A 25,315-nucleotide genomic window follows, 5' to 3' on the forward strand; every position below is an offset into this window, starting at 1 on the left:
ATTAGTTTTCTACCTTTCTCTTTTCTCTCGCTACCAGACGTTGGGTCTAAGGAATGGACATTCGATCTGATAGAACTGTCAAGTTGACTTTCTATGACAAGACAAGTGTAATATCGATGTCGGTTGTTTTGCCCCGGGGTCATTCATGATAGGTATCGATATCGACGATGATCACCCCAAATCAACTTGACATGGATCATGGAATCTAAATCACGGTCATGTTGTCGCAATTCGACACCCAAACTGACTTTCGGGCCGGTTAAACTCCACACGTAAATTGACAATCGGATTGACAGGGTGCTCGAAGCTAGGAATTCCAGAAGATGGAAGTCGCCATCCTCTAAACTGGGAACAAAGCAGCCCAAGATGTATAAAAGCCTGGCATTGAATCCCTCCTCAGTCTAACAAACATCACTGATACTCCTTGACATGGCTCCAAAAACTCTCCTCGTTTTTTGCGACGGCACCGGTATGGATGGATCACTGTCCGGTAAGCTGAAGTGACTTCAAGTTGGGCCATGGATCGAACTCAAAAATCCACCCACTTTGTAGAAGGCTCTGGAGACACTCAGGCTTCTCGTATGTTATTCCATTATAGTTCTCTTTACCGTCTTCTGAGACCATCTTTAGAAGCAACTGGTGGCCTTCTTGGTGGAGCCTCGCTTGGTGGAGCCCCGCTTGGTGGAACCCCGCTTGGTGGAGTCACTACCTTGTTAGATTCTGTAGATGGCGGTCCTGTCCACGCGCAGTATGCCACGAACGTCTTGCGTCTTTGTGTGTTTTTCTTTTATCCGATATCCTGACATGCCATCTGATCCTTGTACAATGGATAGCGCGCTCCGTTCTGCCTTACGACAAGTGAGTAGTGCTTGGGGAAGTAAAAGTCGACGACTCACTAAAGGGAATACCACGCGACTGTACAGAAATGGGAACAAACAGATTGTTTTCTATCAGAGTGGCGTGGGTTCCGAAGCGAACTTTGATGGAGATCAGGTGACAGGGGCAGATGTATTACGTGGGTTCTTCCGCCTTACAGCAAACTATGATTTCGCTAATACCACCTCAACGACACAGAGGCCTTGGGTACCGCCGTCGGTGAGGTTACTCCTTCATCGAACCAGAACCATTCATTACCATACCACATTCTACAGCGAGTAAGATTCGTGATGCCTATGTTTTTATTGCGCAAAACTTCGAGGATGGAGACGAAATCTGTATTTTTGGGTGAGCACCTATTATCTTGCAGACAACCCTCTAGGACTTAACCCTCTTCTCCAGGTTTTCCAGGTAAACGACACTGAGATTATCTTCGAATTCATGTCCTCACCACCTTCCAGAGGTGCTTACACTGCCCGGAAACTTTCCGGATTGATCGTGAGTACTTTACGCCTTTTGAGACGCGGAGGTCATTTGGATTCTGAGCTTAAACAATCAGGACGCCATTGGCCTGTTGAGTCGCCAAAATCTGAGTTACTTCTTCGAGATTTGGCGCCAACTCGTTGACAATGAACCCACTCAGAAATTCCCGGACACTCGCTTCCCTGATATTAAGTAAGTTTTTTTTCAAACGAACAGTGGGCAACCTGTTTGATTGATTCTTTCGTCACAAAGATGCGTTGGGGTGTGGGACACTGTCGGATCCGTTTACGGTGAAATTGATGCTTTGAATATCAAAGATACAAGTCTCCCGCCCACCATAAAGGTTGCCCTCCATGGAATTTCTCTCCAAGAAAATAGGAAAAGATTCCTCCCGACTTTATGGACTATTCCATCCGGAGGATTGAAGGATGGTCAGGTTCTTAAGCAGGTAAAGACGAGTCTTCCAGACGCCGGTGCTATCCCTCAAGCTTCCATAGGTTTGGTTTGCCGGAGCTCACTCTGACGTTGGCGGAGGATATGAGCGTCATGAACTAGCAGATATCAGCGTCTATTGGATGGCGGTAAGTGTGAACAGTTCCGGCCCGAACTATTTATTTAATCCCGCTACGATTCTTCAGGGAGAGATCCAAAATCTCATTAATTTGGACCTCGAGTTCCTACGCTCCTACGCCCAACCTAATCCCGACCCTTGGGGCACTTCCCAGCCTCACAATGCCTACGAGGAGACCTCTACAGTTCTGAAACCAATCATAGGCCATGAAACGCGCCTCGAGAGTGGCCAGCTTACCCCACAGGCAGTGTTCCATTCAAGCATCCAGTTCTCGCCCCAGAAACTCGATTCTCCTGACTATATGATCACCATGTCTATCGTTGAGAAAAAGTTCGGAAGTGGATTCCAACCTCAATACCCCCCGTTGAACGAATTTGAGCAATATTGCAAGGACCATTGGGGAACTGGGGTAACTACTCCTTTTGATTGCTAGATGTTCTTCCATTGCTGATTATGCTTTCTTTAGTTGAACGCAGGACGCCATGGTATCGAAAGCCCTCAAATTATTTTGCAACCACTCGCTGTTTTGAAAAAGACCTTGGGGCTTTAAGCTTTAATAGTGGTAATCCGATCTTGACTTCTGGTATGTTGCCTGTGTACTTGTTAAATCACCAAGAGAGATATGTTCTGAGGTTTCGACCGCTATAATTGAATATGTTGGACGAATCATCCTGCAAGAAGCTCATACAATCCTAGTTCTCTCAACCATCCTTCATTACGATTAGGTATCTTATGAGAAAGCAAGCCTAGAAACTTGGGTACATAGAAAACATACATCCCGATCTCCCTATGCCTATTCCGCCTCCACCTTTCTTACCCTCAGAGGTACCTTCGGTCCTAAACCTTGGCTACCTTCCACCGTCGGGCGTGGTAGAAGAGCACGAGCGATTGAAATCTTCGTGTCTGGTCCATTAGGGAACTCGAAACTGTAGTTCCGGATAAGAACAAAGAGGACCGCCTAAACGCACGTTCAACTCAACCATACCTCGTGGCAGATTGAACCGGTAGAGACAAACCTTAAACTCAGAAAGCGCAAAGTTCCTTCCTAAACAGATCCTCGGTCCATCGCTGAACGTCAACAGATGTCGATGTCCCTGGATCGATTTCGCACTAGCTGGGATCACCTCAGACTCTTCGAAACCGTGATTCCCAGCTATCCAACGTTCGGGGATGAACTCCTTTGCCCGTTTCCCCCACACCAATTCGGAGCGATTCAGGCATGAGATAGGCGAGGTGAGGTGGGTACCTTTGGCTACAGGTAAAGACGTGAGTTCCTTTCCGTCCTTAGTGATAATGGGCATCGAGAGGGGGAGCACGTCTGTTTCGGATGCCTGCCATGTGTCAAAAAGAGATGAGTATATTATATATCGACCTGGAGGATAGGGTGGATGGAAGAAATGGATACTTTACCATTCTCGTCGTCTCGGCTACTGGTGGATGTAATCTCAACGTCTCGTGAACGACTGCATCCAAGTAGGGATATTTGTCGGCTGTCATGAGATCGTCCCATTCGGGGTCATGTCCGTCGTTTGTACCGAGAAGTTCCTTACGGAGGAGGTCTTGCTTCGCAAGGGATTTACTTAGTTCGATGAGCGCCCACTGTGAGATTGGGTGTCAGCGGGGGGCTGGTTTTCAACGACAATTATACATACCGTGAGGCTGACTGTGATAAAGATGGTAGTCTAACTTTAGAACGGGTGGTAACGCAAACACAAGTGGTCAGCGTACTGGAAGTGGTTTCGTATCCTGCGTGTGGGGAAAGTGAGTCTCGAAAAATATGTATTGAAATACAGAACGAAACCACATACCTGCCACGAGGAGCACATTCTTTACGCAGGAAGAATTTGAGGCGATTAATTAAACGTAGGAAAAGCGATTCTACGCACCATCTAATGGCGATATGTGTTAAGCAAAGGTAAATGTAAAAATGCGAAACATGGGTACCTGAGCTGCAACTTCTTCCGCTGTCATGTGCAGTTTATTATCACCATCACCCTTTTTGCTCGTGTTCTCTGCTTTGACTACATAGAAGCAAAGGAGAAGTTAGAGCTGTTAATAGTATAAGAACAGCGGAAAGGAAAAGCGCACTCAATAATCCAATGATCGACTTATCTCCTCCTCCTGAACTCTCTTCCACTTTCTTATTCTTCTCCAGCATCTCATTCGCAATCTCCTTCATAGTCCTTTTCATCTTCAACAGCAGCACATTCCTTTCAGTGGGTATATAACCCGCCCACGGAAACACAAATTGGAGTAGGAATATCATTCCAGAAAGCTTAGTTGGGGGAGCTCGCCCAAGGGCTTCGAAGGCGTCACCGATGGCTGACCGTTTACCCTCCAGAGACTCAAAGTTGTGGGAGAATCCGGCTATACCAAGGCTGTCGAGACTGGAGGAACTTAAATCAGCACTTCACAAGTGACTCGTGATTGGCACGACTCACGCGACACGATTCATCCAATGCTGCACTTCGATAACGTCACCGTCAGGGTTGTTTTCTAATTCGTTATCCCAATATGATTTGAGCTGGTACGAACCGGATGTCAGTGATTTCACGGTTGGGTTGAACACGAAGCAAAAAGGAACCTTGTATGCTGAGTCATAGAAAACGCTGGTAAGTCTTCGAAGTGCAGCGTTACTGAAGGCTGGAGTAAGTGCTCTCCGTTGTCTAACAGCGTCAAAGAGAATTAGTCCCAAATGAGACGCAGTATCCACAAACGAAAATTCTACTACCTTTTATGGCTCTCCCCTTCAGCCCAAAGCAGCCCTTTTCCGAACTGTGGTTTGGTTTTCGAAAAACGGTCAGCTAAACCTCCACTGAATCGTACGTCTGAAACTCACAATCCTTGCAATAAATCTCTTCGTAGACGGTGCCCCCACGTATACCGTAGTTTCCTTTGCATAGAACTGGCTAAGCGCCTTTGGATCCAACAGCACAATCTTCGATCGACCAAAGAGCGTCGGAACCTTGTATACGGGTCCATACGCCGCCGCCCAATCTTCATACAGCTTACCAGGATCCGGAGAGGATTGTATCTCGTGCATGACCCCGAATATCTTGCTCTTGTTTGATGGACCGTTGAGTGGTAGAGCATCGGCGGCTAAAAGGTGTTTGAGAACGATGCGGTAGACGAAGATGCCGGCGAGAGAGCCGGTGACAAGGCCAAAGACAAGGCTTGTGATATCTGCGAAACCCAGGTGGTTAACGAGAATCATGGTGGTCGGGAATAACGACTTTATCTCACGGCTCCTTTCAATCAACTATATATAAGATGGCGATTGATGTCTGACGAGTTTTATATTTGGTCATTTTTATCCTGATTTTGGCGCGCGGGTATTGATTCGCACGTCAAGAACTAACAGTTGTATCAATTTGCATGCCTGAAAAATGACGATTGCGTGGCTTACCGGCAAGGTGCTGTGCATTCTATCCTTAACATCCGTTTACCCCGAGCCCGTATTCAAGTTGTAATCCGATTACGGCGAATCATTAGAACTGGGATTGATAAATGATCAGCTTTTAGCTTGGATCGAAAAAGGAGAAACACTGAGGACGCGCAGGGAAAGAAAGGAAAACGCTTACACTGTCTCTATGGGTAAACCCAACGACTGATCCTGTCTCCTCATCGATTCAAACGGTTCCGAAATCCTGTTCGCAGCAGTCAGATGGCATCAGTGTCACCGGGATTATGGATACAGAACGCGCCATAACTTACCTAGACTCGTGCGGGATCGTGGCAGTTCGAGCGTCCTAACATGCTGAGACTGAAGATATTAGTTTTGTAGGACTGGAAAAGACGCCGTGCTATTTGAGGCTTGAGCCTGCAGGAAAAAATCAAAGCCTAGACACCGGCGTCGACATATGCACACGCTCATGCGCTCAAGCGCTCAGGTGGTAGCCCAGGAGCGCGCTGCACAACACAGATCCGGGAACAAGTGAATTGAATTTGCGCTCGACGAAAAACGGATTGAAACTAGGCCCATTGGAATGACTGAAGCTTGATGTCCTGGTACAATTAATAGACAGCGAACGGTTCAAACGAAAAATCCTGTTTGGGAAGTGTGAGAAGTTGTTACTGTATTCAGTTTTGCACGTGAACGAGCGTGTCACGGTCACTGGCCCCACGACTTTTGTTTTTCAACCAGCGTGTGCCGAACCATCGTGCCGTACTTCTCAGTACCGCAGTCAGTGCCGCACGGATATTACGCTACATATACACGTACAATCCACGTACAGCTGTCAACGAGCTGTGAGCAGTTCTTTCTCATGATATCATCATCATCTTTTCCATTCACAGCCCATTCACAGCTCACCCTGGAATGCACCAGTCGTTTTCTATTTCAACCAGACATGCCATTCCCAGGCGGCCTCGAAGTCGTCCAATTTACGGATTGCGAGTCCTAGGCGGGGTTCATACACGAATGTTGGACGAGTTCCCGAAAATAGGAAACCAAAACAAGGCACCTTTGTGCAACCTCTGTAATCCTGTCCGTCACCCGCCGAATACCGTCAGATACCGTCAAAACCTACGATTTAAGGCGTCAATGAGCTGGGAGTCGCTCGATCTGACGGTGCCGGTACGCCATTAGTAGGGATGGGGACGATTAATGCTCCTTTTAACTTACAGCCTCCCCGACACCACACGCCACTCGTTCAAACAGTTACTAACGTTCTAGGTTACCCACTTCCCGCATTTCGAATGAAAGTCAGTCTTGTGTTCAACTTGTGTTAATAACACGACTGACCGCAACTCTTTGCACAGGCTTCTTTGGTGACCTCGCCAGCCACAATCGGCAACAACTTGAAAGCCGGTTCGGGAGGCTGGGAATTCATTCACATCACGTAAATGATAATTGAAGTCCCCACGGCACGCCTGGATGAGGTTTTTGAACGGTTTTAGCTGTACAAGATATCATAATAAATGGGAAAAGATCAACAATCCGTTCCCAAGGACCCACGCGACCTACTTCCCGTCTCTTGCATCGGGTTTTGAGCTCCTGGCAACACACGACTGACATATTCTGTTCGTGGCGCAGGGAAACTGTCAAAGACGGCGTACGCTATTGATACTTTTTATATTGTCACGCGATCTCAATATCGATTGTGTCAAGAGCTTAGTAAGTGCGGAAAGTATCTATTCCTGCGAGTTTGATTTCCCCGATTCGAGCGACTTGGATATCAAACCTTGTCGCCGCCAGTCGGGTATAAATTCAAATTGGGTGATAGTCAATTCACTCCCCACTTTGTTCCCCCCCCTACACAATGCCCAGCGGCGTATTAGTCGATCCTGTTGAGGATTATCGACTGTAGTGAGTAATCTTGTCACCTTTGCTTGCATCCTGAGTCTACTCTAACTGCTTGAACTCGTCTTCGTTCTGGTTTGCAGTTTTATCACCAACGTGAGTCATCATGTCGAAATTAATATAAAAAAGAGGGAAATGTCCATCAATTTTGGATGTTTGAAGTGTGTCGGGTTTGCTGGTTTCACTGTTATGATATGGGACCATGTCGATACTTTTACTACAGAGGTGAGTACAGCTTGTCCCACTCCATTTCACTCAAAGGGTCGCAGGTGCCAACGCTCACCAACAGGTTCAATACATCTGGTTGGGACCAAAGGGACTTAGTGAGTACGAGTGCTCCAACCTCAATGCCAATACCCGTACTGACCGACGCCCTGTTGTCCGCCGAATAGTCAGCTATCTATTCTTACTGGTCAGTTCATTCAGAATGGCTTTCGATTGGGAACCGGGTTATGACGGACGATTAGAACCGATATCTTACACCGCTGGGGTTTATCGTTAATCTCTTCGGTATCCCCCCTCTCTTACTTTGCCCCGGTTCTCTCTGTTCTCAGTTTGTCTTCTTGCCAGCATATTTGTCGCCTGTGTGGGATGAAGAGGTACGTTTCAAAGATCTCTCTTCTGAGTTCTTAGCATGTCTCACTGCTGTTCAGACGTTCGTTTTCCTTTCCCCACATGTCTTGGGAATAACTGAATAATCAATCCACGGCAGGTGCCGCCATTTCATCAGATACGAAGGATCCATGACCTTGATAGGCGTGGACGTAGTCGGGTTAATGATGCTTCTACGGTGAGAGCCCACCGTAGCAGCCTTCCTCACTCTCACATACCTCACCTTCCCCCCCTCCGCCCTCCGTAGAATCTACGCCCTCTACAAACACCGACTCGCCATTGTATTCGGTGTCGGATCCATACTAGCCACACAATTCGGAATCAACGCATGGTTACTCACGAAGGGAATACGTGCGTTCTCTGTCTATTATAACCTATTCCTCCGTTCATATCTACATATCTCTGAAACCGGATTTTGGATCCTTTCCCTCCCTGCCCACCACCACTCCGTGCAGCGGTACACCATACAAATCGAGATGTCCACGGTGAGTCGTTACGTGAACTTTTGTGGCCGTCTGGTGGTTAACGGGGGAGAGGGGTCTTGGCAGCATGTACAATGATATTCGACGCTAGGAATAACGCTGAAAGTGTCCTGGCATCTTCCACCGCTTGGCTTCCGCTCGTATACGACACGGTGGTTATTGGGTTGACGTTCTACAGAACGTACCCGTCTATACGTGGGGAAAGTCGGTCGAAGATTGCCAAGAGGCTTTTGGAGGATGGGCTTTTGTATTATTCGTGAGTGTGTCGGGTGGAATTTTGTCGTAAATTAATCATTTTTTAATCGCCATTTTAACCCTTTTTTCGTGATTATTTTCTTGTGCAGAGTAATATTCTCGGTGACGCTGGCATTGACGCTTATGATTGTATTCGCACCGGATGGATTGAAGAATGTTGCAGCCCAGTAAATTATACGGGTTTTCTTCTGGCTGACTTTGCCAGTACTTATTCGGTTTGTTTTCCGATTTCGTAGATTGGAACTGCTGTGAGTAATAAGCAGTATCTATCTATCCGTTCCCTTCACATTAACATAACCCTTTTCCGGGGCCTTCTATATCATAACAGGATCACGGTACGTATTTCGTACCTCTCCGCCACTTCAAGTTATCAAATTGCGCTTACTGCCAACTTATATTATACAGTTTCTCAACCTAGGTAACCATGATGTCCAGAATAACCCTCAATCTCAAGAAGTTCTCCAAAAACGAGTACTCCTTCAACGGCTCTCGTGCATTGACTTGGCCAACTTCCCCAGCGGTCAACTCTCGACTGGTACCTCGGTTCATGCGAAGTAAGGATGTAGGCCGTACGACTCGGCGCTATCAAACATTTGGAGATGCTGAGACTGTGGATACGGTTGAGTTGGTGGCGTTGCGGTCTGAGAGTTGAAACTTGTAGGGTTTATGTTTATCGTAAATTTTCCCCCGGAGTGGAACTCTCAGGGTGCAGCCAATGTACATAGTTATGAAACGGGCACCAGACAAAGGGAACCTAATTATAAGGTTGTACTTATCTTTGTACTTGAAACGAACAATTGACCATGACGAACAACGACAGATATCGATGTGTCAACCCGGGAATAATATCTCCACAGAAAAATGCGTGGTTCCCCGAGGACCCCGGCGCATGGCAATTCGCATCGGATATACAAATTGAAATTGGGCTGGAGGGACCATCCAGATAGATCAGACCAAAATTTCACCCATCTCTGGGTGAGTTTTCCGGATGCCTGAGCCTAGTTTATGAAACTGTCCGGATGAAGGTAGGACGGCTGCAGACAGCGAAAAGTTCAAAACGAAAATCCTGTTTGAGAAGTGTGAGAATTTGCTATTATATTCAGTTTTGCACGTGAACGAGCCCGTGCAGTGTCACGGTCACCGGCCCACGCTTCAACGCTACCATGATATTCGAATATGACCACTATCTCTTTCATTCACAGCTCACTTGGATCAGAGCGCCAGCTGTTCTATAGTTCAACCAGAAATGACATTCCCAAGTTGGCCTCAAAGTCGTCCAATCGATGGATTGCGAGACCTAGTCGTGGTGGTGTGCTCCTATTTTTGTTTTTCTTCTAGATCTTCTATTGAATCCGAATAGGAACAGGTTAACATTAGCGTATTTGCATTTTGGCCACCTAACTCCCAGGAATGTCAATTCACGGCGTAGCACGTAGGAATGGAGACTAGAGGAGTGCCGTACCATAAGGAAGTTTTAAAAGAAGTTGGGCTTTTGACCCTGAAACATACCGACATTACTTGCTTCTCTCAATGATGGGTTGAATATTTTATGCATGGTGTACGTACCTTTACTTGTGAGCAAGTATACCTCTCCAAATTCCCTCTGACCACTTTTTAGATTAGAATTCGTTACTCTCAGGTTTTGGGGCATCGGAGTAGAAAGGAGGGTGCGCGCTCTCAATCAAATTCCAAAGGAAATTTCGGTCGACGGTCGACCCTGAATGAAAGCTGAAGCCGACGTCATTGGTCATTTTAATTTCCTTCAAATTTCAAAGGCTCATAACCTTTTGACAGTGACATGACATGGGAACTTGATGTGGAATTGTGTGCTTTAACAACTGAAGAATGACCAAGCTGCAGTCGGTAAACCGTAAGGCTTTTTTTATTCCTCGAGAACATCATTATCCTTTCCCCCCCCTTCTAGCGCGAGGGGTTTCTGCCGCGAGTGACATTACATGCATGCCGCGATGCGAATCACTTGCGATTGCCGTTCTACTTCTGGTGCGCGCATGTTTTGACGGCGGTACTACGTGCTTCTAAATTCTCACACTGTAAGGCTTAAAAATCCAATTCGTACGGCCTTTTGCGTGGCCGGATCGCTTGATCAAGAATAGTGCATTTTGAGGCGTTTGTATGGGTAGTTCATAAGAGTAAGTATTAAGTAAAGAAACTTAATCTTTCGGCTATTAGCCTCTCTTCCTTTTCTTTCTTTCCAGAAGTCTTGTGAGAATCCCCAGGAGACCCTTACCGTTCGCGTTTTCACACCTTGCGTCTGAAATGATTTATAGGGTTACTTTCACAAACACGACGTTCCCCTTATCCCCCATAACCTGTCGTTCCCCCACAAGATCGATTTTTTTCCAATGTCTTTGACCCTGGTAGTACTACCGGAACACAACTTTCTTCTCGAAACGTGAGTCATGCCCTCATCTGCACTCCTTCGTATTGACTCAAGATCCCATCGCACCTCGCGATTATTAGTATGGGTGTTTCGCTTTTCGGCGTTGTGATGGCAGCGTTGTAAGTACCCCGGTCACTTCATCTTCAGTTGCAGATTTATTGAAACCCACCACAGCCTCTACGGTAGTAAGTGCTTCAATCGACGTCTCCACGCTCCAACCCGTCGACTGCAACTTCGGTTACTTCACGTTTTCAGTAACAGGCGCCCAAGTTATATATTATTTCGTATGGACCGTTCCAGACGCTCCGCAAGACAGGCGAGACGGGTGGGTATTGAAGACACTCGTGAGTTTTGACTTCATCCAGTCCCCCCGTCCATCTCACAAACATTGAACACGCTTTCTCAGGTTTTGTTCGTCTTTGCATTCGATACTATACACATGATGTTGATTACGCATACCAGTTAGGCTTTCTGCACGATCTACCTCGCATCGACTCAGAACCGATTTTCTAGTGTACTATTATCTTGTTTCACATCACAACGACCCCGCCGCACTTAATGAATGTGTTTGGTGCGTTCAGTCTTCATAGCGTGTTCGATTGACAGTTACTGACCAGTTCTTCCCCAGGAGCCTCCTCGTAAGTTTTGTCATGAACTATCCGACGAGCTCTTCGCTGACGGAACAAATCAGCTCGAAGTATTGTTCAATGTGAGTTTATCCTAGTAGTTATTCACTCGGGTCGGAACCGATACTCACAAATGTTCCACAGGGTCTTGTTGCTTTGTTGGTTCAAGGGTGACTGTCGCCTCTTCGCTCCGCTCAACTACGACCCCCGCGCTGATCTAACCCTCCCCTCACACTTTTAAGTTTCCTTACGAATCGTGTTTGGCGACGTAAGCTACCTTCCCTTTCCTTGCCTGGCGGAAGTTGTTTTGATTACGGGTTTAGTGAGCAAACGTGTGCCCCTCACCGGAGTAGCGTGTCTTTTGGTGTTGGCGGAGTTTGGTGAGTTCCAGGCTCCTACTTGATGTTCATCTATGACGACCTGGAAGCCCTGACATCGTTGTATTAGTATGCATATTCAGTTTGTTTCTTATCGTTCTTTGCCTAGCATTTCGCACTAACCTGCTCTTAATACGAAGCTTTTGCGGTTGATGGGTGAGCCTTGTGTGGATCGTTTTCCGACCTTCCTGCACTCACTCTTTCGCTACAGTCTCATTCGTGTCAAAACCTTTGAAGACCTCGCGAAGATGAAGGTACCTCTTGTCCCTGATTTGTTTCCTTGCTACGACTCATACTACCTCTTGTCTATGTCTACTAGGGACTCTCAATCACCGTCAATGCGCTTGCGGCTATCAGCGACCTCTACATTGCCCTTGCACTTTGTTGGCTTTTGCACTCATCGCAAACCGGATATCGAAAGTACGTCACCATGGACTTAAACATCCATTTGTTACTGATGGGAACACCTGCCTTCTAGGTCGGATACACTCGTTCGAAAACTCGTAACTGGCACCTTTTTACTCTTGTTATCTCTCTTTCGCTAATATCTCTATGTGTAGAGCATTTACGCGCTCAATACCGGGGCTGTGACAAGGTTAGTTACCCTCTTCATCTATTCCTCCGGAAACGGTACTGCGGCTAACCCGATACTCGCCTTGTACCCTCCAGTGCTTGTGCTCTCGCATCATTAGTCTCGGTGCGACCTTACTGTCCTCAATTTCTACCTCTCGACAACCAAACTCACAGCGGCGTCCGGCCCTTCCCCTTTTTAGATCATTGCCGCCCCCAACACATTCATTTATATCATGTTCTTCTTCTGCATCGGTCGCCGTAAGTCCAAGTTTTCAACGGGCTACACTCCCCCACCCTGTTTCGAACTCTAATGTAACTGTTTTCCCCCCCCTTTTTACAGTATATGCCAATTCCCTCCTGGCCAGTCTCAACATGAGACCCCACGTCCGGACTCTGGCGGAAAATAATAACTTTGGTAGTAGCTTATTCGACGATGTCAAGTTCGCGACGATGACTTCTACTCGGGTGAGCCCCCTTCCACACGTTGAAGTTGAACTAGTACTAAACCACACACACTCTCTATCCCTTCTCGTTTGTTAGACAAAGAGTCGCAACTCGAATCGTGAAAAATGTGGGTGCCATTGTCATTCCTCGAGTGTGGACGAGAAAGTCAAGAACGATAACGACGGTGAGAAACGAAGGTCGCAGTCGTTCTCGATTCATTTGAGCGATATTATCGAAGAGGTTTGTTGTATTTCGACTTTTTTATCTCCCGTTACCGGTTGTTCTGACGTTAGTTCTCCGTTTCTCTTTCTTAGGGTTCCGATACCTGTGGAATTGTCAGCGTCAACGTGGTGGCGGATGCGGGTGCGGGTGCGGGTGCGGATGCAAGTCCTGCAAGTCCTATGGGTCTTTCGTCGACGTGCCCTCCGCCGCGGACGGTCTTGGTTGGAGAACTAGCTGTGTAGGGAACTACTACGGCTGTTCGTGGACGACTTGTTTTGGCTTGTAGATCGCGTTGCGGGAAGTTTTTCTTTCTTTTCTTGTTCTATTTCGTCGGATTATCTGTATCATCTTACGTCTACTTTCCTGGCAGCATTTTTCTTTTCGTTCTTTCTTGCTCACTGTGGTGCTCCTTCCCCAGGCTGCGCCCCCTCCCCACACTCTCTATATCTCATCTTGCTATCATCGATGCATTGTCTTTCATTCGTTCTTGGGAGATACCCTGACATAGTTGTACTCATATCATGTATTTTTTGACGATACCCACAACCCACAACCCTCACATTCCCTTATCCATCTTTCTCCCGTGGAAAATCCTTTTTAAAATCGTGGACACTTAGTAGTAGTAGTATGGTCTGTTTCGGAACGGAAATTTGTAGCCGTCAATTCAAGTTCGTCATGGTACCAAGCCTGATCATATGCATTGATGAGTACTCCCAAAATTCGGAGGATTTTGAGGTAAGTACATACGAAGGAATCGTGAAGTAAAAAGTAAAGTACTGGTGTAGTAATTATCAGCAAGGTATAACACATCTTGTAAAGTAAATTTCGAAAGTACATTTCGAAAGTACACTGAAATAAATATGGTTTCGGACTCGAAAGAAAACAAAAACAAAAGGAGAGCCAGGCATGTAGCTGAAGCAATAGCAAATAATCAAAAAACATATGTGTCGGGGGTAAGTATCAGGAAGCGAAAACGACGTAAGTACAAGGAAGAGAAAAGCGTGTAAAAAAAAAAAAAGTAAAAAGAGGAGTGAAGGAAGCGAACCGCATTGGTTTACGCCGCAACACGGAGTCTCTGGGCCAGCCTCATCAACCTGTTCTTCAACATCTCCTCCGTCTCATTCGCAAGTGCATTATATCGATCAGCATGTTCCTGTTCGTAATGGTGCAATTTCGCAAGAACGCATCTTCCCAACCAATCCCTCTTGTTGACTTCTTTCTTCGCCCTAAGGGTAGACGAAAAAGCAAACATGAGTAACGAAACAACGGGTAGCAGTGGCGGTGAAACTCACAAGCAAATTATACACCGTATCCTTCCTTTGAACTCCGTGAACATCAACTTAACCAAAAGAGGTCGTACATTCTCAGGTGGGTAATGAGAAAGAGGGAACCTCTCGGTTTCGGATAGTTCCTTTTTCACCTCGACACCTCCGCCAGCGGAATCATCGACGGCCATATCCATCCCTGGCTCTTCCTCCGGCTCCGGATGGTCATGGACACTGACATGCCTTGAGATATTCCCGATGGGCTCCGCCTTCTCCTTCGGGTTCGCACTCGCACTTAAATTCGCATTCGCATCCGGCTTGATCTCTTGAATCTCGTCATCCGTATCCTCGATTATAACAACCTCGACCGCTTTCGGTTTCCGTCCAAGTTTCGATCTTTTCGCATCGACTTTAGTCGTGCTCTCTTCGCAATCAGAGTCCATCGTCAGATCGATAACTTTGTCCACCGTACCCGATCCCGGTGCTGACGATTGCAGTAACAAAGGCTGAGTGGGAGCGTGTTCTTCCTTAACCTTGACTTCGACTGGTTGCGAAGTGGAAGTAGAAGCTGAATTACTGGGTTTGGATTTTGGATAAAGGGTAGGCTTGCGTTGGTATTGGTGAGCAGACGTCGAACCGGTAGGTGGTCGTGCTGGCGGAAGCGGCGCCTTGGCCACCTTCTCCCTCTCTTGCTGCTTCCCCTTTGACTTGACAGTAGAAAGCGATGCCGGTGCCGAAGTCAATAGACGCGAAGCTCGTGCAGATGAAACCGACTCTACCGGTAGAGCGGGTTCACCAGCCGAGTTCGGATCCCCACAAGCCGCTACTACTGCTGGCATGGGGGCTGCTTTAGCTACTTCCGCTCCACTTGACCGCGTAATACGACGCTTCTTCAACGCAGGTGCAGGTGCAGGTGTCGGCGTCGGTGAAGCTGCACATGAGTTTTCGATAATGGGTGACGGTGGACACGGCGTAGTAGGTGGTGGAGTGGGAGAAGGTACCGTCGTCTTTTCGATTTCGAAAGGGGTTCTGTAAGCTTTAGGCGAAGGAGGACATGGAGGTGGGGAAGGTGTGAATATCCTGTCGAGTGGTGGACCCAACGCCAGCGCCATTGGTGATGCAGGGCATTCGGGGGGAGGGAAAGGTGGAGGTGTTGGAGAGCGTGGTAGCTCAGTAGACGGTGAAGGCAATCGAGGTACAGGACGTGGCGTTGGAGCGGTTATAGGTGGCGATGGGGACCGTTTTCTCTTTTGAGACGCCGTTCGGATTCGAAGAGTGGGAGATTCGGCACAAGGAGCTGGGGAATATGCGACGGAAATGGAACGTGAATGTGAAATCCCAGGATGTGCGGAGGGAGGTGGTGATGGGAATGCCATGCTCCCGCTCTCGTTAGTGCGGATAGTGGGCTGGCTCGGTGCTGCGTTGACCTAGGAATGATAAGCTTGAACGTTAAACTGGAAAAACTATGAAGAAAGAACAAACACATACACTGCGCAAGCGAACGTTTTCTTCTTCCATCTCTCTCAGCTTCCGTTGCAGGGCCTCGTTCTCTTCATGTAGACGCCGCGAACTGTCTGCGTTCTCGCCACCAAAAATCCAGTCTAAGCCTACGAGCGGCTCTATTGGCTGAGATGGAGGTACAGCGAGCTGTGTTGGTGGCGGAGAAAGCTTGGAACATGGTTTGGGTATGGGATTGGAAGCAATGGCTGAGGTGGGTAGCTGCACGGACGATCGATTGAAACGGCGGCCAATAGCTGGAGGTGCAGTAACTGGTGCAGTTCGGCTGCCCGAGTATGATACACTGTCGTTATCGGTATCGATTAGGTCTTTCACTGGTTTTCGCTTCGGTTTTGACTTTTGGACCAGATCTCTGACAAAATCTTTCGGAGTTTCTTTCATAGAACTGAGTAAATATTCAAGCGAAAACGACAGACAAAATAGAAAGGATAGAAAAGGAGGGGACTCACTCAAAATTCTCGTATTCCGAAAACGATTCTCCAATCTCCTTCTTCTCCACCAACTCGCTTCTCCATGAACCCACAGAATTGAATCACGATGTTCTGGATGTTCAAGAATGCTTGCCCCGTCAAACTTGGTGGTACACCATGGATACCAACGTTCCTTGAAACCGGCAAAATCGTAACATGCGTAGAGGGTGAATCCAATCTTGTCAACGTAGATATCGCCAGGGGTTCCGAGAGAGTTACAAGGTTGCTCTTCGCCTCTGTACTCCGTGAAAGAAACAACGAGACTGCTCTCCTTTTCGTCGCCAGGCTTGAAGTCACGCCGCCTTCCTACAACCCCTGGGAAGCCATCGATCGCTTCAAATTCCATGAAATATTGAGAAGAGAAAGGAGTCAATTTTTTGGCGTATGATGTGCGACAACCAGAGGTATGATGTGTAGCGTTTGGGTAGATGATGGTAGTAAAAGGGAACAAGCTAAGCGAGCTTTGGTTCGTGTGGCTGTGACAGGGACGCTTAGGGCAGGTCAATTCGCGACTTGCCTTTTTGGTCAAAAAACGTCTGGGTCATTTTTAATGACCGGATCGACATTACCAGTACTCGGTACCCAGTCAGTACGGTGGTCATCTTCTGGTCAGTACCACAGGATGATATAAGTAATTACAGTCCTTGCTTGAAACGAGCAGAAAATCGACGGAAACTTTTCCAAACCAAGGCGGTCAACATACGTGGGAAATGGCTAGTATGGCCCTTCACAATCACGATGAATATGCGTGAATTAGTAGACGAGCGCGCTTGAATCGACACAATCTGTGAAAAAATGAATTGTGCCTGAATAAGCGTCAAATTAAAGGAGTGATGAATGTCCCGTGGCGGCGGGTGGGTTTTAGGGCAGGCTCATCGCCTTTGACAGAAATTTTGTAGAAAGTACCCAGGGCCATATATCACGTATACTCACAAGCAACATCAAACTTCAGATTCCTGAATCCACTCGAGTCTTAGATTACGCCCATGCATCGAAAACACTAAATGGATGAAGCAAAACAACGAACGAAAAAAATAATTCAATCCCACACATCATGATGTAAGCCAGGAACCCTCCTGATGGCTCTTGGTCACCAAAGAACTTCAGGACTCTCCACACCATGACGCGCTTCCAGTAGCTAGTAAGAGCAGAAATTCAGTGAATGAAGGACACTGGATTAACCTCAAAAGAAGAGGTACTTACCCCTGTTCCCCAATGGTCCTTGCAGTATTGCTCGAATTCGTTCAGTGGAGAGTATCGAGGTTGGAATCCTGATCCAAGTGTTTCCTCAATATCAGACATCGTAATCATATAGTCAGACGCATCGAGCTTCTGCGGCGAGTACTTGACGCTTTCATGGAACACCGACTCTGCTGAAACTTGGCCACATTCGAGACACGTTTTATGTCCAACTAAGAATTGATAAATCGGAGCTAATTCCATGTAGCTGTTGTGTGGTTGAGAAGTACCCCAAGGGTCGGGATTAGGTTGGGCGAAAGAGCGTAAGAACGTGAGATCTAAATTGACGAAGTCTTCGATCTCTCCCTAGGGAAATATGTCGCTCAGAATGGGTTACAGAACAACTATGCAGCGTAAGAGGCAAGACTCACAGCCATCCAATATAAACTAATATCTGCTAGTTCATGGCGTTTGTATCCTCCGCCAACATCAGAGTGAGCTCCAGGGAACCAAAACTGTGGAAGGTTCCGTGAAAAGTTAAGGCCCATAGCACCGGCAGCAAGATTTCATTTACCTGTTTGAGAATTTGTCCGTCTCTCAGTCCTCCAGACGGGACCATCCATAAGGTAGGAAGGAACATCTTTCTATTCTCTTGCAGCGAGAGGGTATGAAGGCCGACCTTCACCGTCGCTGGGAGACTGGTATCTTTGATGTTCAAAGCATCAATCTCACTAAACACTGAGCCGACAGTATCCCACACTCCCACGCATCTGATTCAGAAAAGGTTCAGGAAATAAATCGTGATGAATGTCGGTATAAGGGGCTAACTTGATATTCGGGAATCGAGTGTCAGGAAATGTTGTAATAGGCTCCTTTTCAATTTGTTGACGCCAAATCTCGAAGAAGTAACTTAGATTTTTGCGACTCAATAACCCAATTGAATCCTTTCCCGATTGACTCAGTGTCATGACCGGCTAGAACCGAATCCACTTACAATCAATCCGGAAATTTTTCGTACGGTGTACGCACCCCTCCGGACAGTAAATGAGTGAACAGGACTCCCCTTCAAAATGATCGTTACCAGTACCTGGAAAACCTGTAAAGGAACGTCAGTTCATCCAACTCCAAAACGGACATCTACACTCTGACCCAAATAGGCATATCTCATCCCCGTCCTCGAAATTCTGAGCAATGAAAGCGTAGGCATCGTGAATTTTACTTGCTACAGGATATGAGACAGTTAACATCAACTTTACAGCCAAATGTACGCATGCATTGCTCACCAACGGCGGTTCCCAAGACCTCTGTATAGCGTTCAGGTATCAATTAGCTCATTACCAGCCCGGAAGATTCAGAACCCACTCAGAAAATCTGTCCCCGCTAGTGGACCACCGGCAAAGTCCGCTTCGGAACCCACGCCACTTTGATAGTAGACGATTTGTCGGTTACCATTTCTGTAGTACGGCCCGACGTTCCCTTGGTAAACAAACCGTTGGCTCCTTCTCCTTGCATATTACTTACTTGTCGTGAGGCAGGACAGAGCGCGCTGTTTGTGATAGAAAGGTTAGATAGATTGTTACATCAGCCTGACGGACGGAAAGAGAATTTACAAAGGCGCAAGACATTTGTAGTATATTTTGTATGGTCGCCATTATCTTCACTTGCCGCTGCAGAATCAAAGGTTGCGTCGACACTGAGTTGAATACCATACATATCGTCGCTAGCATCTTCTAAACAAAGTCGTTCGGAGGCCGGGTGTGAGTCGGATGACCCAAACATTCCGGAAACGAGGCCCTCCAGCTCAGAGCTTTCTATCGGGTAGATCATATTTAGTATAAAGTTTGATGAGGAAAACGTCGGAATTCTCTTACTAAGCGGTGCCAAAGTTCCATCCTTCCCACTGCCATCGCAGAAAACGAGGAGGGTTTTTGGAGCCATGTCAAATGATAACTGGGCGCTTCTATGGGGGCGGTGAGGAGTGTTTTTGACCTCTTACCAGTGGGTGGGCAAAAGTTATATAGTTATTGTTCTTCCATTAAATAGCTCTACTTCCATTTGGCCCGGTTCTTGCTGTTCTAGCCTGGATTTGCCACAAGCAGGACGTCCACGTAGGTTGGAATGGATTTGGAATGGATGGACCGTTATTTTGAATATTTATAATTATATTACTTGACATCTAATTGATAGGCCACCTAATCAAGCAAGTATGGTTCAACGCTGTGTGATGGTTCCCGACTCTCATGGGGTATACATAGTTGTAACTTGTAATCCGTTGGGTGTGCCGGAAGTTAAAAAGCGCTCGTTTAGCGTCCAGCACGTGCACTTCCTTGTCCACCACGATACTTACCTCAACTAAATCATGCTGTAAAGCATAGTCCTCCTGATAACACGACAAAATTCAAACACAAGACTGGAACAGATAATAGTGAAGAAACGTCAAGTGAGTGCACCAACCTTCGTTTGTAATACTCCGTGCAAATAAATGTTCAACTTGTCCGAAATGCAGTGTCTCAGCACGTACAGCAATATCTGTTCTTGAGTCTTCTAGAATCTGACCTTCCCACCCTCTTTGCCCTCTAAAATCCGACCTCATGCACTACTGGTGGCCTTCGAAATCTGATGCTGTGCTTGAAAGCACGAGGATGTCCACAGCACTTTAGACGATCCCGGATGTCCATGATCATGCACATGGGCGGCACAGAGTGATATTCAGGTACGATGTTCTTCGTTCTTCCAATTTTTCTGAATCCACTTACAAAGATTTTCTTCAGAGCTTTGGAGCACTAAACGTATTGACCACCAGAAAGGATTTTGGCCAGCAGCTCATCTGATGGACGTGTGGTTTTGGCATGGTCACTTCATGTTCTGTATTTTGACTCGGAGTTCACTCAATCACATGGAACAGCATCAAGTGCTATATTCGTTCCTGTGTTGACAGCTATCCTGGAACAGCCATGCATGGGAGAAGACCACAGGACTGAACTATTCCTTTTACATACACATCAACTTATCCCTCTGTTGCCATACACTTTCTTCTTCACCTTCCACACTCTTCCGTATGAAGGTTCTCTGCATAGCCTTTGCCCTATGCACCAGCAATTGGTGTACAATCACGGAACGCATTTGGCCGGCAGCTCATCTGGTCGACATGCGATTCCTAATAATGTTTGCCTCATGTTGTCTATTTTAGATTCACTCAATCGCACGAGACAACATTTAGGGCCGTGTTCTCTCCTCTGTTGACAGCTATCCTGTGTCATTGGGGAGGAGAGGGCCACGAGGCTGAAGACCTTTTAAACATGCCTTCGACTCGGCCTCTACCCCACACTCCTTCTTACCTTCCTCCCTCTTCCTCCTACCTCTGGGACACCTCTTGGAAGGTTTTCGACTATCAACCCCATCACTTGTATAATGCCTTTTTTCGAAGGGGCATCCGAAATTTCGATTCGACAGCCTGTTTTCAACGAAGTCGGTAGAGATCAGGTCAATAATCACTACCATGTTATTCAGGAGGAGAAACAATATACTATTTATGATGAGGTGTGTCATACCTTAGTCGAAAAATCAGTACAAAGTTTCAATTTACCTGGTATTAGTTCAGAACCATAAGGCTTGGAGATGTGGAGATGATCCAGAAGCTCGGGGATGTAACTTTTCGCAAGCAGGGTGGGGTACTCAGAACAACGTTCACTGCCACTGTTCATTCTGGTCAAGGTTCAAAATGTACAGTGTTATCGTATAGCGGACCTGATGCAGAGGAGGTGCATATGATGTTTTTTAATCCTTTCTAATCCCACATTCAACTAACAATGCTCCTTCAGCAATGGGAGAGGGACTTTAGACAGATCTCTGGGCTACAGTGCGTTCAAAACATTCCTGGGGATTCTCCTGAACTAGCGACAGAAATACACAAATAATGCAATTGTTTGGAATTAATCGGTCACATGTTCCTTTGTTAATATTCCACAGTGGTGGGTTTACTACTACTGTCTCGTATTTTTTGGCTGAGAGATAATGATATTAGAACTCGTGCCTCTTGGTCATGTTTGGGATGACCTTCCCATTTTGGGATGGGCGTACTTCAAAAGATTAGCATGGGTAAGTATGCAATGTAAGATCTATGTCTGTATTTCTGACTGGAATCCCAGTGCGAATTCGGATGTGATGAAGGAGAGCTTTGGATAGATCCCAAGCAAGGAACATTGATTTCTGGACTGGAGGGGCCAGAGTGTGCCTATGTTAGAAAATTCAAATTGGAGACCCTGCCAATGTCATCAGATATTGACCTTCTCCAGGAGGACGTTTTCTGGCGCTATCTCTCAGGGGTCGAGCCGAAGGATAGGAGTTTTGATGAACGCGTTATTAAAATGCTTGCGTTACAGTATGGTTGGCCTGCTTGGACACGGGCCGATGAGCCTTGTGCCACCAGTGTATATTCGACCTTGACGGGATCCACAATTGCAGTCACAAGTGTGCTGTGGAACTCGGATAAATGCTTCGACGACAGAGGACTTATGCCAGACGGTGCAACAAGGTGAGCTCAATGGAAAAATGGAAGGTGGCATATGACTCACCCAAATATAGATTCACTCTGGTCAATGTTCGTGAGAATGTCTTTTTCTGGCTACACAACCATATGGACCACACTGCATGGCTCTCGCAAGCTTTGGCTGTGTTCCACAAACTCGGAATATCACTGGACGAAGATCTCCGTTATTACCGTGAGGTCTCTTTCTTCTGGTTCCTGATTGACACCGACCCGTTCCGAAGGTCTCAGTGGGCCAGATCTTGAATTGGAGGGACGGATCGATGGCGATGAAGTGTTTTGGCAACGACGTCATCAACATGGACCAATCTATTTATACATCTTTCCCCCGAGTTTTTTGGTCTTCCGATGAAAACGGCAAAACACAAATTTCAAATAGGACATGCAGATATCTTGGCCTTCCCAGGCTTTGCGTCGAAGTGGGGCGCTGCTTGTTGCAATTTTGCTGGCCTACCAAAGTATACAAAGAAATACCAAAGTGGCAAGTCTCTCGAGGCTTTGACCCGACAACAACCGACTTTGCTCGTTACCTCGGACATCCCATTTTTGACATTGTACAATCCACCACATCCCGGTTTGAAGAGGTCGACGAAGGTAAGCATTGCTTCATCCCCTTGAGCTGTTGCTGATATTGCCTAAATCCCATGCTTTACTCGGAAGATATGTCCTTAAATGTACTCTTCTATGACACACAGGATGTGACCGGGGAATCTGTTTCTATTCATGGATCCTCGATGTCAACGTCGACAGATACAAAACCTCTAGAAGCCAAACAGTCCTGTAGGTGTAACCGCTGCCATTATTCCGTCTTCCAGTCACTTAAACCAGTCAGCTCCTTCGATTAACTCATTCTGGGCCACTGCTCACTGGCACCGCTCCTTTCTCATTCAAAGCCTTCGATGGCTCGGGTTTCCTTGCGGTACTAATTTAGACGTCGGGCTCTAGATCAACTGATTGTCCTGGTTATTTCTCACTGCTTAAACACATTCCTGTAATGATTCGGGTGTGTAGACCCAGTTGTAGCACTGCCGATTACTTATGTACTACAATTTCGAGCATTATTACTTATACAGGACAGAAAGTCCGTTTTGATACATCGGGATATCAATGTTATAACGAAACAGGATAAAAAAGAATCGAATAAAATGCGTCCACCGACTCAATCACTCCCCCTCCACTACGAACCAAAAATTGTCCTCCAAACCCCTCTCTTCCTCGATCGTGTACACTTTGCAGTACTGACCTATTGTATTGGGTTACATGCAGCCATAGTAGCTGCAGCAGCTACTATTCGGCGTCGACAACGTGTAGAGGATGAGTAGAGCTGGACGGCGCAGTGCCGTAAAATATTCTGGCAAATGAAGCTGCAGTTCCTCAACTGGGATAACGGGTTGAGTGGTCGAGGACTCAGTGAGGCCTGAGGCCTTGAGGGATGGTAAGAGTACGCGCTGGTTGACGATAACACTGGTAGTCCAATCGCAACTGCGTTGTGAATGGTAGCGAATAACAATGACACAATTTGCCAGCCTCTAAAACCCGTTGTGGTACCAACGCCCGGGCTGGCAATCTTCTGTTGATTTCCGGACGACTTCCCTGGATAAGATTCAAAGTCGAATCTCGTTGAAAGTCCGAGTATGTACTCAACATCAGCAAATCCACCACGCCGTCCACCTTCCAGGGAACTGGAGGTTTCCATTGCCAACAGAATAGACGTCGTTCTGTCAAGGAACATTGACTAAGAGTTAGAAGGAGGACGGTCCTATGGTTCTCGGTGTTGCCATTACCGTAGCCGGAGCGCTACACCTGGCCACCTTTCAGGGAGCTGGAAGTTTCCGGTACTAGAGAATAGACGCCATGTTCTCTCCGGCTGACGTGGTTCGGAAGAACAGCTGTGATTTTGCTCCAGCAGAAGTCGTAATCGCAATAGTTGAGCTGGTCTAGTGTTCTCCTTGGTTAACGCCTCAGACTTTTTCGGGAGTTGAAGGCTTTCAGGATGGGTCATATAACCATACGCAAGTGGCCTTGGTTTAATCGAGTGGAGGGCCGGGTGTGGTACAGAAAATATACAGCGATGAAACTTGTAATAGAACTGAGGGATCAGAAGCAGCGAACAGACGGAGAACAGAGGGGAAAAGGGGGGAAAGGCATGAAAGTCATCGCTGCCACTGTATTTACCATTCGCAACGGTGACAATGATAACAAGGAGAAGCTATATAGCACCACATGGTCAAGGCACCAGACTCCAGAGATCTTTGAAACGTGAATTAACATAGAAACCGTCACAGACGGTTCAAAAGATTGAACATCGGAAGTTTGGCATATGAGCAGAATGCGGACGTGGGTATGGCGATCGAAGTCGATGGAGATGTTGAAAAGGAGGGAGTCTACACTTAGTAGGTCTTCTGAAGGGTTAAGTGGTGTTTGAAATTTGAAAGGCTGTAGATGACAGAGGTTAGCAGAGATTTAACGCTGACAAATTAAAGGCCCACGTACCTCCAAGTCCCAACCTCAAAAAAAACACCAGGTACACAAAGAGCCTACATATCGACCCCAGAAGGCAGAAAGTCCGCGTCATTGAGGGTTACGTATGATCAGCGAACAGCCAGGCGTTGCCATTTGAAAGGCAATGGAGAGGGTCCGAAAGGTAACATTTTGGAGCGTAGGTTAGGGAAATCGACATGGCACTGAGAAGGGTGGTCGACACGAGCGATAGGGTGACCAGAAATGAGATGCGTTTGAATCGCTGTAGATGACGGAATTTAGCAACAGTGGAACACTCCCAAAATCGAACCGCACGTACCCCCCAAGTCCTATATGCACGAATCATAGCCATCATGCACTCAAGACGATGCCCAGAATCAACATTCTGCAACCCAAAGAACGACCATACCCACTCAAAATGTACTACAAGTACTGCAAGTCTGGAAAAATGTTAAAATTCCGCCGAATGACGATGATTCTAAGCCATACATACCTTGTCCAAGATTCTTCCGTGGAATTGGAAAACCCTTCCTTGCCTAGAGGTACGTAGGATCCGGATTTTCTGACGGTTTGGGAATGTTGAGAATGGTGCCTGTAATGTCGAATGTCGGATGTTGAGTGGAGGGCGGGTA

General features: G+C 46.8%; 10 protein-coding genes across 11 annotated transcripts; 6 read left to right on the forward strand and 4 right to left on the reverse strand.

The window, feature by feature from the left end:
* Window positions 1–429: 429 nt before the first annotated feature.
* On the forward strand, window positions 430–1,228 carry E1B28_003697 (uncharacterized protein; the record flags this gene model as incomplete). Its single annotated transcript, XM_043148126.1, has 7 exons — window positions 430–490; window positions 553–579; window positions 631–774; window positions 834–858; window positions 924–1,015; window positions 1,075–1,095; window positions 1,152–1,228. 7 exons carry the CDS (start codon window positions 430–432, stop codon window positions 1,226–1,228), a joined length of 447 nt encoding a protein of 148 aa, XP_043012718.1.
* An 89-nt stretch (window positions 1,229–1,317) lies between these two features.
* Window positions 1,318–2,480, forward strand: E1B28_003698 (uncharacterized protein; the record flags this gene model as incomplete). Its single annotated transcript, XM_043148127.1, has 6 exons — window positions 1,318–1,374; window positions 1,436–1,551; window positions 1,612–1,807; window positions 1,857–1,940; window positions 1,998–2,339; window positions 2,397–2,480. The coding sequence occupies 6 exons, from the start codon at window positions 1,318–1,320 to the stop codon at window positions 2,478–2,480; spliced, it is 879 nt and encodes a 292-aa protein (XP_043012719.1).
* A 210-nt stretch (window positions 2,481–2,690) lies between these two features.
* Window positions 2,691–5,285, reverse strand: E1B28_003699 (uncharacterized protein). 2 transcript variants are annotated; one of them, XM_043148129.1, is made up of 13 exons: window positions 5,174–5,285; window positions 4,770–5,113; window positions 4,662–4,705; window positions 4,515–4,596; window positions 4,372–4,454; window positions 4,019–4,317; window positions 3,875–3,951; window positions 3,739–3,757; window positions 3,659–3,676; window positions 3,583–3,593; window positions 3,341–3,529; window positions 2,947–3,261; window positions 2,691–2,888 (listed from the first exon to the last, which is right to left on the reverse strand). In XM_043148129.1, exons 2-13 carry the CDS (start codon window positions 4,971–4,973, stop codon window positions 2,724–2,726), a joined length of 1,506 nt encoding a protein of 501 aa, XP_043012721.1. In that variant the 5' UTR covers window positions 4,974–5,113; window positions 5,174–5,285; the 3' UTR covers window positions 2,691–2,723. The 2 variants fall into 2 exon arrangements, with proteins under 2 accessions (XP_043012721.1, XP_043012720.1); XM_043148128.1 differs by having other exon boundaries at window positions 4,770–5,285.
* Window positions 5,286–8,400: 3,115 nt separating this feature from the next.
* Window positions 8,401–9,139, forward strand: E1B28_003700 (uncharacterized protein; the record flags this gene model as incomplete). The annotated part of the gene is made up of 5 exons (XM_043148130.1): window positions 8,401–8,582; window positions 8,671–8,748; window positions 8,818–8,829; window positions 8,910–8,916; window positions 8,987–9,139. 5 exons carry the CDS (start codon window positions 8,401–8,403, stop codon window positions 9,137–9,139), a joined length of 432 nt encoding a protein of 143 aa, XP_043012722.1.
* A 1,805-nt stretch (window positions 9,140–10,944) lies between these two features.
* Window positions 10,945–13,466, forward strand: E1B28_003701 (uncharacterized protein; the record flags this gene model as incomplete). Its single annotated transcript, XM_043148131.1, has 22 exons — window positions 10,945–10,994; window positions 11,063–11,101; window positions 11,157–11,167; window positions 11,238–11,326; window positions 11,389–11,443; window positions 11,496–11,553; window positions 11,611–11,620; window positions 11,674–11,691; window positions 11,753–11,778; window positions 11,851–11,876; window positions 11,932–11,988; window positions 12,056–12,067; window positions 12,126–12,141; window positions 12,197–12,239; window positions 12,305–12,405; window positions 12,464–12,488; window positions 12,546–12,580; window positions 12,655–12,682; window positions 12,759–12,816; window positions 12,899–13,023; window positions 13,099–13,242; window positions 13,317–13,466. The coding sequence occupies 22 exons, from the start codon at window positions 10,945–10,947 to the stop codon at window positions 13,464–13,466; spliced, it is 1,176 nt and encodes a 391-aa protein (XP_043012723.1).
* A 455-nt stretch (window positions 13,467–13,921) lies between these two features.
* E1B28_003702 (uncharacterized protein) lies at window positions 13,922–16,920 on the reverse strand. The gene is made up of 4 exons (XM_043148132.1): window positions 16,457–16,920; window positions 15,978–16,381; window positions 14,517–15,916; window positions 13,922–14,450 (listed from the first exon to the last, which is right to left on the reverse strand). The coding sequence occupies exons 1-4, from the start codon at window positions 16,821–16,823 to the stop codon at window positions 14,279–14,281; spliced, it is 2,343 nt and encodes a 780-aa protein (XP_043012724.1). The 5' UTR covers window positions 16,824–16,920; the 3' UTR covers window positions 13,922–14,278.
* A 647-nt stretch (window positions 16,921–17,567) lies between these two features.
* On the reverse strand, window positions 17,568–18,624 carry E1B28_003703 (uncharacterized protein; the record flags this gene model as incomplete). The annotated part of the gene is made up of 5 exons (XM_043148133.1): window positions 17,568–17,615; window positions 17,681–18,022; window positions 18,088–18,171; window positions 18,231–18,426; window positions 18,485–18,624. 5 exons carry the CDS (start codon window positions 18,622–18,624, stop codon window positions 17,568–17,570), a joined length of 810 nt encoding a protein of 269 aa, XP_043012725.1.
* A 613-nt stretch (window positions 18,625–19,237) lies between these two features.
* E1B28_003704 (uncharacterized protein) lies at window positions 19,238–19,594 on the reverse strand (the record flags this gene model as incomplete). The annotated part of the gene is made up of 2 exons (XM_043148134.1): window positions 19,238–19,467; window positions 19,528–19,594. The coding sequence occupies 2 exons, from the start codon at window positions 19,592–19,594 to the stop codon at window positions 19,238–19,240; spliced, it is 297 nt and encodes a 98-aa protein (XP_043012726.1).
* Window positions 19,595–21,067: 1,473 nt separating this feature from the next.
* On the forward strand, window positions 21,068–21,573 carry E1B28_003705 (uncharacterized protein; the record flags this gene model as incomplete). Its single annotated transcript, XM_043148135.1, has 3 exons — window positions 21,068–21,196; window positions 21,253–21,417; window positions 21,478–21,573. The coding sequence occupies 3 exons, from the start codon at window positions 21,068–21,070 to the stop codon at window positions 21,571–21,573; spliced, it is 390 nt and encodes a 129-aa protein (XP_043012727.1).
* Window positions 21,574–21,670: 97 nt separating this feature from the next.
* On the forward strand, window positions 21,671–22,448 carry E1B28_003706 (uncharacterized protein; the record flags this gene model as incomplete). The annotated part of the gene is made up of 3 exons (XM_043148136.1): window positions 21,671–21,754; window positions 21,805–22,190; window positions 22,241–22,448. The coding sequence occupies 3 exons, from the start codon at window positions 21,671–21,673 to the stop codon at window positions 22,446–22,448; spliced, it is 678 nt and encodes a 225-aa protein (XP_043012728.1).
* Between the last annotated feature and the right edge of the window lie 2,867 nt (window positions 22,449–25,315).

The sequence above is a fragment of the Marasmius oreades genome, chromosome 2 (assembly GCF_018924745.1).
Source record: "Marasmius oreades isolate 03SP1 chromosome 2, whole genome shotgun sequence".
Taxonomy (NCBI): Eukaryota; Fungi; Basidiomycota; class Agaricomycetes; order Agaricales; family Marasmiaceae; genus Marasmius; species Marasmius oreades.